Source organism: Tribolium castaneum, chromosome 9 (genome assembly GCF_031307605.1).
Source record: "Tribolium castaneum strain GA2 chromosome 9, icTriCast1.1, whole genome shotgun sequence".
NCBI classification, from domain to species: Eukaryota; Metazoa; Arthropoda; class Insecta; order Coleoptera; family Tenebrionidae; genus Tribolium; species Tribolium castaneum.
In genome coordinates, this window is record NC_087402.1 from 9,024,383 (window position 1) to 9,037,417 (window position 13,035).

General features: G+C 35.4%; 2 protein-coding genes across 2 annotated transcripts in view; one reads left to right on the forward strand and one right to left on the reverse strand.

Moving 5' to 3' along the window:
* LOC100141864 (paired mesoderm homeobox protein 2A) overlaps positions 1-12,319 on the reverse strand; it is a 31,456-nt gene extending 19,137 nt beyond the window's left edge. Inside the window, exons 1-2 of the mRNA XM_008194261.3 lie at positions 11,616-12,319; positions 6,008-6,204 (exon numbers count right to left, since the gene is read on the reverse strand). Of these exons, the coding sequence (XP_008192483.1) occupies positions 6,008-6,204; positions 11,616-11,928 (510 nt within the window). The 5' untranslated portion in view covers positions 11,929-12,319. The remainder of the gene's footprint in view (positions 1-6,007; positions 6,205-11,615) is intronic.
* On the forward strand, positions 7,451-9,456 carry LOC663897 (glucose dehydrogenase [FAD, quinone]). Its single transcript, XM_008194461.3, has 2 exons — positions 7,451-7,648; positions 7,694-9,456. Exons 1-2 carry the CDS (start codon positions 7,579-7,581, stop codon positions 9,400-9,402), a joined length of 1,779 nt encoding a protein of 592 aa, XP_008192683.2. The 5' UTR covers positions 7,451-7,578; the 3' UTR covers positions 9,403-9,456.
* Positions 12,320-13,035: the final 716 nt, after the last annotated feature.

Genomic DNA, 13,035 nt, shown 5'->3' on the forward strand with positions numbered 1-13,035 from the left:
TTAATATCTATAAAAAAAATAAATTATAACTCGAAAACTAAAAGAAATTTCGAAAAAATGTATTCTTGGAAAATGATCATAGTAGATCAAGTAGTTGATGATGTACTAATTAGTTTTTTGTAAGGTACATAATTTAAAAAAAGTAGTATTCTCAGTAATATAGAAACAAAGTAAAAAATAATAATATATATTAATAGAAATAAAAATGCAAAATTGAAAAACAGAGCAGTAAAAGAACAATTACTTAGGTAATAAATATTTAAACTATCTATTTTTCAAATAAGTTTACTGGCTTTGACTTCAATGGCTTTCGTATTATTATAAGTGACAACAGAATAATAGGTGAAAAGAAACAAGGCTGTAAGAAAACAGGGCATCGACAGCAGGCACACATGACGTAAATTTACATTGTGGGGAGATCTACGATCAACAAATTTTCGCTTTAGATAAAAAGGTGTTGAGGTAGACACAATAGATTGCAACATAACAACTGCCATCAAACATTTAAAATGAGTATCAAATTTTAACTAATTTAATTCTTTAATTTTAAGAGAAATATAATGATATTTTCTAAGTTTGAAAATAAATCTACTACAATTATTTTGAATTCTTGTAAAAAAAATTAATTAGAGGCAAGTCAAGGGTAAAAAAGTGAGAGACAATAATTTGTAACAGGTAATGCAAGTGTTTCACAGAGTTTTCTCTTAATTTGAAATTAATTTTACTATAGTTAACGCAAACACACGTTAACCATTTTTTGCCAAAAGATAGACATAGTAACTTTTGAAACGTAATTCTTGATCAAAAGCAAAGCCTAGTAATTTTCTACTTTTAACAATTTTTAATTTAGAATTTTCAAAATATATGTTGGGATCAGTGTTATTAAATTTAGGTCCGAAAACTATGAGGGAGCACTTTTCAACCTTTAATTTTAAATTGTGTAGAGGAATAATTTTGAATATACCTTATAATAAAAGTTTAGAAAAAAATTTGCTTCAACGACTGCATACCTAAAAGAGCAGTCTAGTTGGATGTCATCAGCAAATGTAAATAGATGAATGTTGAACAAAATGTGCTATATCGAAAGTATATAAATGGTACAATAAGGGCCCTAAGCCGGAGTCTTGCGGTATCTCTGCTTTAACTCTTCCACAGTATGACAATAAATTGTTCAGTTAAACCCTTAGGCTACACTCATTTAAACAATGAAAAGATAAACCACTGTTAGCGTTTCTGATCATGTTATCTAAAATGTTGGTTAGTGAAGCATGCTACTGAAACCTTTTCTAAACCCCGATTGTGAAGATGGAAGAATATCTACTATGAAAATTGGAAAGCATAGAAAAGTACAAAATTTTAGAAAAGTTTTATACAAAAGTATAAATTAATTTAAAAATTACTTTTTCTAATATTTTAGATAAAACTAAAATAATACTAATAGGCCTGAGATTGCTATAATTTTGTGGTTTACTTACTTTTGGTAACGGCTTCACCAGAGTGGTTTTCCAAGGTTTGGAAAATTTCTAGATTCTAAACAAGTGTTTATTATATTTGTTATGTATGTTTGTTAATAAAAGGACTGCAAGCCTTTCATATAGCCTTTCAATTTTTACTCAACATCTATCTTTAAATTAATAACTCAAAAACTATCGTATAATAATGTTAGTTCCTCTTGTTATCGTAAAAATTTAGTCATCCCATTAAACTTTGTATTATCCCTTTATCTAGATATTTGTTTTTTTTTTCATTAAAGTACAATTTTAATTTAAATTTAAAGTTGTCTATAATTGATTTTATTCCTAAAATTAAACCGTAATAAATTCTGCTATCCGCTTTTCCGATTATAAAAAAATAAATTTTGAAAATATTCATTACTTTACTCTTATATTCCATTTTACCTAAAACAGTAAGAGCTTTTAAATTCGTTTCTTGTAATTTTCATCGGAATTATTTCCATTTCCGCGCTTCGGAACGCTGGCGTGTTTACGACCACTCTATAATGAGAATTTTGCTCTCGCTTGATGAAGCGCCGATTTATCTTTTGATATTGCGAGCCACCTTCGCATATGCACATACTTTAGGCTCATAGTGGTCCGAGGGCGGCGCTGGGAATTGGGACCAAAAAGATAAAGCTCGTGTATGGTCCATAAAACTCGCTAAATGACGCGAGTTCTCGTCACTATTTTACCCACAAACCATTTCGCGGTCGCGGCCCCATACGCGCGCTCTAATTCTGATATATGCGTTTGATTTCCTTTGCAGCCGACTCATTTTTGTTATTATAAACACATCTCCTAATTGGAAGCGATGGACGGCGAAGAATTTATAAAGCCATTTCGCCGTCAACGATTTACTTCCTGCGCGACCATAAAATTGTCAATATGCAAGCACAAAGAGCGATCCGTCAAAATAAACCGATTGATTCGGTGAAATTTATTTCGTTGCAGTTTTACGATTTTATGATTAATATGTATGGGAACCTGGAACGAGGAAAAATCAGAGGGTAATTATGAACGGTCGTTGAGTCAAGTGGGCTGTACATGAGAGTCGTGTGAGCTGTCATGTTAACACGGATTTACAAACAATCGTTTGTAGTACCGTGACAAAAGACAATTTCACGGCAAGGAGCGATTAGGACGCGTCGAGGCGGATCTATTAATGTTACAGGATCTAGTTACCAAAGGGCACGTGACCACACTTCAGAGGGATGGTAGCAGATTACATCAGGGATGATAACGGCGACGCGAAAAATATGATAATGGGACAAACGAGAAATATATTACGCTTCATTGGGTTATGCGTCTATGACTAATTTCACTATTCAAGCGCTAAACTTTATTCAGTTCATGTTTTTGGTGTCCTCCATCAACTTGCTACTCAATTCAATTTAATTTAAATTAGAAGAAATAGATTCACAACTCACATAAAGATGATCCTGTCAAAAAACTTTAAATAGTATATTAAAGTATAAGTAGATATTGAGATCTTTAAAACATGCGCGATTTTTCGAGCACGACGGCGTAACCGGAGTGCTCGAAATATAGCAAGTGTTTTAACGACCAGTTATCCATGAATACTTTACGTTATGATTTTTATTGGTACACTTTGAGATCATAAATACTGATATTAATATTACAAAAATTGAAAATAATGTAATGTGAGATCAGTATACCTTTTGTTGGCATGGAATTAATTGTTATTTTAATAAAAAAACAAATACTTTCGGTGTGCAACATAAAAATAAAGTACTGATAGATGCAAGGCAACTTTTAACAGGTAATATAAATTTTAGGTAGGATTAGCAAGTAGGTGATTCCAACCTTTCTTGAATTTAAAAAACACCCACAAGTACGTGTGTTAATTTTACCACGTAATAAAACCCAGCAACAACTACCACAACTTTTCTATTTAGCATTTTGAAAAATTCTTATCTATTATTTTGACTGTTTTTCTTTTTTCTTTTGTGTAAACAAGTCGGTCAGTGCTCAATAATTAGTTTGTATTCATTAATTAGCCATTAATTTTCAATGTTCTTTAAATTGTTTCAATTGTCCTTTTTTATCACAACAAAAATATGTATTTCGTTACTTTTATTTTTGGTCCCAAAGGCATGTACACGTTTCAATATCTTATCATTTCCACATTTTAAGTAAATTGCCGAAACTTTTATTAAAAAATTACAAATAAAAAACTGTTTTATTTGTTGAACTTACGTGTTAAAATTAACACACATATTTCTGATTCACCCTGAATTTAAAAGAAAAAATAAGCTCCATTTTTGCTTAGCAAATTGTAGTAAAACATTAAATTGCTAATCGAAAAACACGATTCGTTGTCGAAAAATGCAAATGCAAGTGAGTAAAAAGCTTATCCAAAACTTTGACAGAGTTGACAGTATTCAGAAAGAAAAACAATAATAGTTGTTTAGACGAAGCGGCACTTTAATTTTGAATTCCATAGTAGACTTGATGAACAACCATTTCTGAACACACTGTATATTTTTTGAAACAGACTTCAAATCTCAATCTCGTTTTTTTTGTCTGCATTAATTAGTCTACATTTTTATTAATGTTTTTCATTAATTAATGTTTATTATAAGTATTTGTAGAAAAATATTAAGTGTTATTTTTTTCTCAAACAAATTTGATTTTTCGAAGAAAGTAAAACCAACAGAAACAAACGGATTTCAAATTTAGATTCTGCATAAAAAATCAATAGAGGCCCCACTACTAGTGATTAATTTTACTTATTAGCAATAGTAGCAATAAATAGATACAGTGGCAAACAGCTGAAAAAAAAGTTTTTGAAAACTTTATAAAATTTCATTTTGCAAAATCTGGACATAAAAATTAAAACAGTTTTTACTTTAAACGCCTTGTTATTGGTCTGTTTTATATTTAACATCTCTTTGAATCATCAATATCCAATAACAAACACCTTAACCGTCCTGAAATTTTTTGTGGCCGGGATAAATAAGGAGGTGGTAATTACTAATTATTATTTAGTAAACATTTTATTTATTAATCTTAATATATTCGATTACTAGTACATAGTTTCACGTTTTTTTAGATTCAGTTGGAAGATTAATAAATATGATTTTCATGTATGTACAAATTAAAAAAAACTTTACTTTTTTTATTTTTACCAAAAATTGAAATATGTAAAACAAAGACGCCTAAATATGCACAAAAAATAAAATAAAATGCAATTTTTTTATTTTTTTCTGATATAAATATTGTGTATTTTGTAAAAAATGAAACAGACGCTTTTTATCAATAAATATTGTAAATTAAATTTAATTAAATTAATTACAAATAAATTACTATTGTTTAATAAGGGTGTATTTTACCATGTGTTGCTTTGTGTTTCCGATCAATCAATTCTTTGGCGAATAAAATTGAAATTAATATTTTTGTCCGATGTGCCAAACTCAATTGACACGAGCAAAAGCGAGGCAATCATGTTTGAATGTTAATATCTGTGGAAAAATTGTCAGTTTCATTCAATATCGTAATGTGGCGTCGCCTTTTAATTTTAATTAGCATATCGTCCATGTTGCAGTTGCCGCCCCCGTCAGCCATGATGTGGCATTGCATCGGCGTACATAAAACTGTCCTGAAACCTCATCCATTAAAGTCTTGATGGCGCATTTTAGACACCGAAACGACAATGAATAATTTGTGGGGGCCGAAACTGAAAGTGATGGAATTACTTTTATAGATATTGATATCGTTAGCTTTAATTTAGTCGGTTGTAAGAGGCGTGCTAGTGCACCTGGGTTTCCGTTGTTGTCCTGAATATTTCATAATCCGGGAGACCGGAGATCGCCGCCACCGCACCGACGAAAAGTTAAATTGAGCACGCGTCGGTACAACCAAATGAAAAATGAGAACCGCAAGAAGCCAGAGCGTGACCATCTGCTGAAAATCGAGGATTCGCCCAAAAAATAAAAATAAAACAATTTTTATATTGAAACTTTTCTCATTTTGATAAAAAATTCACACCATATTAATGCCATAATTCAAATATCTTGTCCCTAATGGCGAAAAGTCGCTAAAAGCACTACAACACACGAACGTCTCTCCAAATTCTGGCTTTGTGCGAGATAATACACACATTTTCTAATTTCAAGTCGCAACAATTTGGCAAAGGACGGTTTTATTAAGACACATGACAAATAATCCCCAGTGTGTAAATATTTTGTCTCATTTACGCAAAGATTTGGCACTAATTTAACAAACACCACCATACGAAATTAATTGTTCTGGGTGCACCTGTACTATTTTACAGTTGCGTAAATTATTTTTCACTTATGAATTAATGTGTTGTTGAAGTAAAATATTAGATATTGCCTATTGCACAAAATGATAAATCTTGAACAAAAACGTGTTAGACGCTATCTTTCATTTCATTTAATTTTTGGCTCGGATTTTGATTTATGAAGCAACTGACTTGTGTTTCATTTGTATTGAATTATTTTAAGTCGGGTTTGTGAGTTTTGACTAACCTGTACCCTAGCTTCCGTGAGATCAATTTTCATGGCAATTTCTTCCCTAGTGTAGATATCAGGATAATGCGTCTCCTGGAAAGCTCGTTCCAGTTCCTTGAGTTGTGCAGATGTGAACGTTGTTCTTATCCTTCGTTGTTTTCTCTTCTCTGTAAGGACACCGTCATGACCGGGATAAACTTTATAAGGCAATCCACCTGCAATAACACAAAAGGACGGGATAAATAAAAATGTGAAAAAATTCGTGTTACAAAAACATCAAATCTCCTCATAATCCTGAATCGTATATCCTGTAAATTGTCGTGTGCAGTGCCGCCATTTCAACTGACTAGCAGGAACTTTAGCAGGAAGAAACGCCTATATTGATCGCAACAGGATTCTCCCTTCTTTACGCAATGAAAAATGTCCGCCTCAGCCTCAGAATCTGGCTAACGCCAATGTTGCCTTATTTGCTTCTCAGGATTATGCTCGTTCCACCACTGCAAACGGTGATATTTTGCCGAAAACCGGATAGATTTAGTTGGGCGTTTAAATGTATTCCACATAACTTAATAGGCTGGTTAGCAGCTACCGCATCAACTGTATGAATTTTGTAGTAAGCGGTTTTGTTGCCACAATTATTGCATTGTGTTGCTCAGACGCTTAGTTAATTGTCTGCCGCAACTACGAGTCAAATAATTGCGGTTTTTCTGCCAATTAAAGCCGGTGCAGGTGCCTTTGTCAAACCGTGTCATCACCTTATGATTTTATAACGAAGAAGGCGCCCACAAACCCAAACATCACTCACGAAATTATCATCACATCCTCTTTTCGCTTTCTTTTGGCGCGCGAAAACGCAAACATTTACCCCTTGAAATAGAAAGAAAATAAACAGGAGGGGTGGAAATATGTAATTCGCTTTTCATTTGGCCGGATCGTTCGTCAAATTTTCTCTTCATCGGATAAAAAACACATCAGCCGGAAAGGAATTTGTTTGCCTGAGAGTTAATTTCGTACGGTTTGTTTTAGAGGCAACAATTCTTTATGGAAGGCCGGAAAGAATGTCTGTCGCGGCCAATTTGGCCGAGGAAGGGAGGCGATTCGATAAATGTTGGATGGTGGAAGCTTAATTGCACACGGAGGTTTAAATAGAAATTTTTATTTGCGAGATTAGGGCAGTTTGAGGGCGAGAATTGCAACAATGTTGAGGTTTTCAGACGGTTGAGTCGCATCAACTCTTCCATCTGAAAGCAACGAGATAAACCGACGAGGAAAATTGATGTAAATGCACATCGAATTTTTATCGTCCTTTTACTGTCGCAACATGTAGAAGTAACTTTATGGTCGAAGGAACTTCTTTTATGGCCTGGAAGACGAATTTCTTTGTCTTTTGCTTTAAATATCAAACAAAATAAATCTTTCATGCTTTACGTCCGATTTTTGATTTTGTCTATTCTCTCACAAGCCTTGACTCGAGCCAAACATAAAACATTGATAGCGCAATCGCTTCGTGCTTAACTCCTACATTTTTAATCAAACTTTAACACAACGTGCCATTTCACAAAAATCCAAATTAGTTCCACCAACACATCATGAAGCTTCACACCTTTTTAACAACTTACCTCACCATTAATTTTGCATCATGTAACACCATTGATTCAGGTGAACCCGAAATTAGTTTTCAGCAAAATAACACAGTCATTACAGGCAACGACTACGATTTTATAATTGTTGGTGCTGGCTCAGCTGGAAGTGTTATAGCGAGCCGATTATCAGAAAATCTCATTTGGAAAATTCTTCTTCTCGAAGCCGGAGACGAAGGCAACCTCATCTCGTCAATACCTACAGCAGTGTCTCTCCTACCTTTCACTAAATACAACTGGGGACACTTTATGGAAGTCCAACCAAACTTGGCCCAGTCCTACAACGACAATCGAATGCCTTGGCACAAGGGCCGAGGCTTAGGCGGCACTTCTCTTATCAACTACATGATATACACACGTGGAAATAGGTTCAATTACGACCAGTGGGCCGCACAAGGCAACCCCGGATGGTCCTATGTCGACGTTCTACCCTATTTTATCAAATCAGAAAACTGCAGCGTGAAAAACGCTGATTATGCCTTTCACGGTGTGGACGGTTATTTGGGTATCTCTGAGCCGTTTCAAACTAAAATCACCGATGTTTTCCTCAAAGGGCTCCACGAGCTGGGGCTACCATTTATTGATTATAACTCAAACAAAACTTTAGGAGCTTCGCCGATTCAAGCGAATATTTTTCAAGGCAGGAGACACACAAGTGCCGATGCGTTCCTCAAACCGGTGAAACACAGGTTTAATCTTTACATCAAAACGAGAGCTTTCGCTCGAAAAGTCCTAATTGATGAGAAGACAAAACACGCGTATGGTGTTGAGTACGAAGTTTCGGGCAAAATATTCAAAGCCATGGCACGGAAAGAAGTGATTTTGTCAGCCGGTGTTATAAATTCGCCCCAGCTGCTTATGCTTTCAGGGATTGGGCCGAAGCAAGAATTAGGACAATTGGGAATTCCTGTTTTAAAAGACCTCCAAGTTGGGAGAAATCTGCAGGACAATTTGGCCTTTCTAGGACTCAATTTTGTGACGCCTGAAGACGTTACATTGCGTTTCTCAAAATTTGTCAACCTTGTTAGTATCTACGAATTGTTCGAGAGTAGGACGGGGCCATGGGTTGGTGCAGGAGGTGCCCAAGCTATCGCCTATATAAAGACGGACGAATCCGAGGAATTAGGGCCTGTGCCTGATATGGAATTATTGCTAATCGGAGGATCTTTATCGACCGATTATGGCCTAATTCTCCGGACAGGAATGAATATTAGAGACGATGTTTACAATTCGCTTTTTGCCCCAACTGAAGGGAAAAATTCCTTTATGATCTTCCTCTCACACTTGACCCCGAAATCGAAAGGATATATAAAACTCCGGTCGGCTGACCCTCACGACTACCCCCTCATGTATGGAAATTATTTCACAGATCCGGGAAATAAAGACATAAATACGTTTCTGGCTGCGGTTAGATACGTGCAAAAGCTCATTCAGACGGAAACTTTCAAAAAATTCAAAATAACTCTTATCGATAATCCGGTTCCTGGCTGCACTCATCACCAGTACGATAGTGATGATTATTGGAGGTGTTTCCTCCGATCGCTTATACAAACTTTTAATCATCAAGTCGGGACGGCAAAAATGGGGCCCAAGAATGACCCCGATGCTGTGGTGAATCACAAATTGGAAGTTTACGGGGTTAAGGGATTGCGAGTGGCTGATTGTAGTGTTATTCCTTTTGCACTGAGTGCACACACTAATGCCCCAGCTATGATGGTGGGCGAAAAGGCAGCCGATATTATCAAAAATGCGTGGAAGGATAATTTATGGTAAAATGACTCAGAGACTTGAAATATAAATAGATTGTACCAGTGGTTTAATAAAAAACATTTTCAATAATTACCAAAATTATCGCACCTATGCACCTTTTTGTTACTAAGCAGTTATTACATATTTAAATTTTCTAAAAAAAATTTGCTGAAATTGCAGTAAAATCTACAGTAATTCCAGAATTTCGGACTAATTACAATAGTCCAATTTAATTCCAGCAATTTTAACTAAAATCCCGTCATTCCAGCGCCAATTTAGTAGTCATAATTGTCATAATACAACAGTTACTACGAATAAATCTCGGTCAAATCCAAAAAGAATTGCCGTAAATTCATAAATCCTCCCATAAATCCCAAAGATAATTTTAATTATTTCTAGCAATTGCGCAGTTGAATTCCAAAAATTTGTACAACTACACAATTTCAAAGAGAAAGTTTACTAGTTTTGACTAGATACTGGCACAGGTCAATTTTCTTTTGAAAAGTAACCTGCACTATTCTCCGTTAAATTTATTTTTTTTATCTTTTGGTTACTGAATAATGTTACCGTCAACGTTTTATTTTTAATAAATACCTATAATTTTTTTTAGTCATTTTCTATTCTTCTAATTTTCATTCTTCTAATTTTCATTCTTCTAATTGTCGAAATGGCAGTACCTTATCTTACCTTACTAGAAAAAACAAAAAACACAATTTTGTCATTACGCCAAATAATCAAACAAAATCCTTTTTGTAACTATTTTTGTACTAAAATAATGGAATATTTGTTCAATTAAAAAAAAATTGCCGTACATTTTTTTACACAAACACCAAAATTATTTCAAAGATTTGAAAAATATTATAGTCCTTGTAGAAAAAATATCCGGACTGGAACTTTTTACTTAATTTTTATTTATTTTTATAATATTAAATTAAGAATTAACCTTTTTGTTGTTAACCTTTTTGTTAAATGCTGGAATTTTGGTTGTTTTTGTTGGCATATTATTAAAATTTAAGTTTTTTACTTTTTTTGAATTAATTTTTTATTTGGCCATGTCGACAAGATCTGAGACAATGGTTATAAAGTTATGGGTTTCTAATTAAAAGAAATGACGATAAAGTAAATTTTTCAAAAGACACAAAATACTGGTAATAATAATAATAATTATAATAATAATAATAATAGTAATGTAGTAGCACATTATTGCTATTGCAACAATGTATATGTTTGTCAATTTATAAAAAAAGCAGTTGAATTAACAATCAAAGAATTAACAATTGAACGAGAAACAAATTTATTGGTCAACAAATTTGAGAATACTCTACATACTCTTTTACAGAGTAGAAACAATTGCATCAACTTTTTTAATAGTCCTTAAATTTTTAAAAGTTTTTAATCTATTCAAAAAAGGTAAAATTTTAATTCAAATTCAGAATTAATTGTATATTTTTTAAGAAAATTATTTCATGATTTGACTACTCAACCTAAGGCTGCTAAACAGCTTATTTTATTGACTCCTAAACTTTGTTGTCCTGTTTCGTGTTCTCTCTAGTTTTAAATAATTTTTTCATTTCAAACGACACCAAGTACGAGTATGTAATGTGATCCCGGGCGCATGACGCGTCGTTCACATAATCGTGTCATCATGCCTTTATTTTATATGTATTTAGTTAATTTATTGTCTAATTGTTTATACGTAGAAAGCATTTATTTCTTTAATACAATGTCAAGTACAGCTTGGACTTTCAAAAAGCTTATATCAGCCGACCGACGGTCCGGAAGAAGACAAAAATTAAAAAAGGGAATTTCGCTGAAATAATTTCGGAAAATGTCAACAGTTTTCGTGGAAATAATTTCATAAAAAAAGATTATAAGAGTCAAGTCCAGTTGGGGTCCCCTAGGTTAGTCGTCGCGAGAATGAAAACGTAACCAAATAAAGCGTCGCTATCTTTCTTTTCATCCCTCAGTTGTGGAGTTTAAGGGCGATCCTCACCCGGCAAACTAGATTATTCACAATAAACTTTCGCTGCTATTAAATTATTTAATTTGAACGGTGGTGGGGGCGCCTCTCTGTAGTGGCTAAGGTCGAGGTGTAACCTTGTTAGCGAAGCACAACTGAGTTATGGTCTTATAATGCCCGGAATGAGAAAAAGAAGCTGAGCCCGGCTTCGGCATCCGTCAGTCTGGCTCCAGCGGGCGTCCGGGAGCGGTCTCGTGTCCTAGTGCTAGTGACTTACTCTGCAGGTTCATGGAGGACGGGAACATGGAGGCGCGGTGGACGTCCTGGACGTGGGGCCGCGAGCCCATGACGGCGCACTGCGAGGCGGCCGCCCCCGGGTGGTGCACCCCCATGGCGGCGGCGGGCGGGTTGTAGGAGCGCGCCATCGACGCCGCCGCCGCCGTGTACCTGTACGCCGCCTGGGACATCTGGCTGCAGGAGGTCAGGTCGCCGTACGAACAGGGCATGTTCCCCAGGCCCGTGGGGTCCATGCCGGCCCCCTGCAGGCAGCTGGAGTCGAAGCCGGCCTGGTTCAAGTACGAGTAGTCCATAATGACACACGCACACAATAATCGGATCAGAGCCTCCAAAATGATCGAATTAACGGCGCGATTACTGCCAAAATCGCTAAGAGTTTTTCCGAAGAGACACACCGCGCGTGAAGACCCGACTGTCTGCTTCGTCGAAATCAAATGATAAGCTTAATTCAATAACTCGGTTAGGGGAGGAACGAAAAACTCGACGTCGAGGGTGCAGGGCGGAAAAACGGGGGCGGAGACACCCTCCATGACGCCGGTGGCGGCCAATGGCGGACGCACCCGCTCCCGGACGAAGCCTGCCATTGGAAGGGCTCCGCTACGTCATCGACCCTTCGAGCACGCGACTTCGGGAGTGACAACTCGCACACACATATGAAGACTGAATATTAAATGCTAGTGTTTCATATTAAATTTGCATTCGGGAAGCCTGATCTCAGCTTTTTTTATTTTACTAGTCACATCAACAGTTGCTCACATCCTTGGACTGGAAGGATTCCAGTCGAGGGATTTTTTGACACCTGTAGGACAGCATCCACGACATCATATGCATGCAAGGGGTAAACAAATACGAAAACACTCACACTTGTGTTTATTTGTGACGGAATCGGAGACTGAACAAGGATTTTTCTTCAAGGATAAATTGGCATTTCTATTATCGTTATCATCCATTTACAAATCTGTTATTCGAAGACCAAAGACCATTAAGTTAAAATATTGTTGTATTATTGTGTTTCTTTGTGATGGTGAGCGCTTGGAGTCGTATAGTGAACTAGGATTTACACTTTGAAATGACACTCAGAAACATTACATTATCTTTATCATCTATCATTGTTGAAGTTTGAATATATCTACATCTTTTTTCCACTCTTATGAAATTATACGTATTTTTATTAGGATTTTTTTTAGTAACATCTTCCTAGTTTTCATGGCCCTCGTTCAATCAGGGAACCCGTTAATTCTTTATTTAAAATTGTCTCTTTTTACGACACCTGACATTTATTATTCAATGCCAATTTTACATTCTCTATTCTCTAGGTATACGTATTTGGGTTTTTGTAAGGTTTTTCGAATGTTGCAAGATACTATACTCTGCTATTCGCGATTATGACCAATATTCAC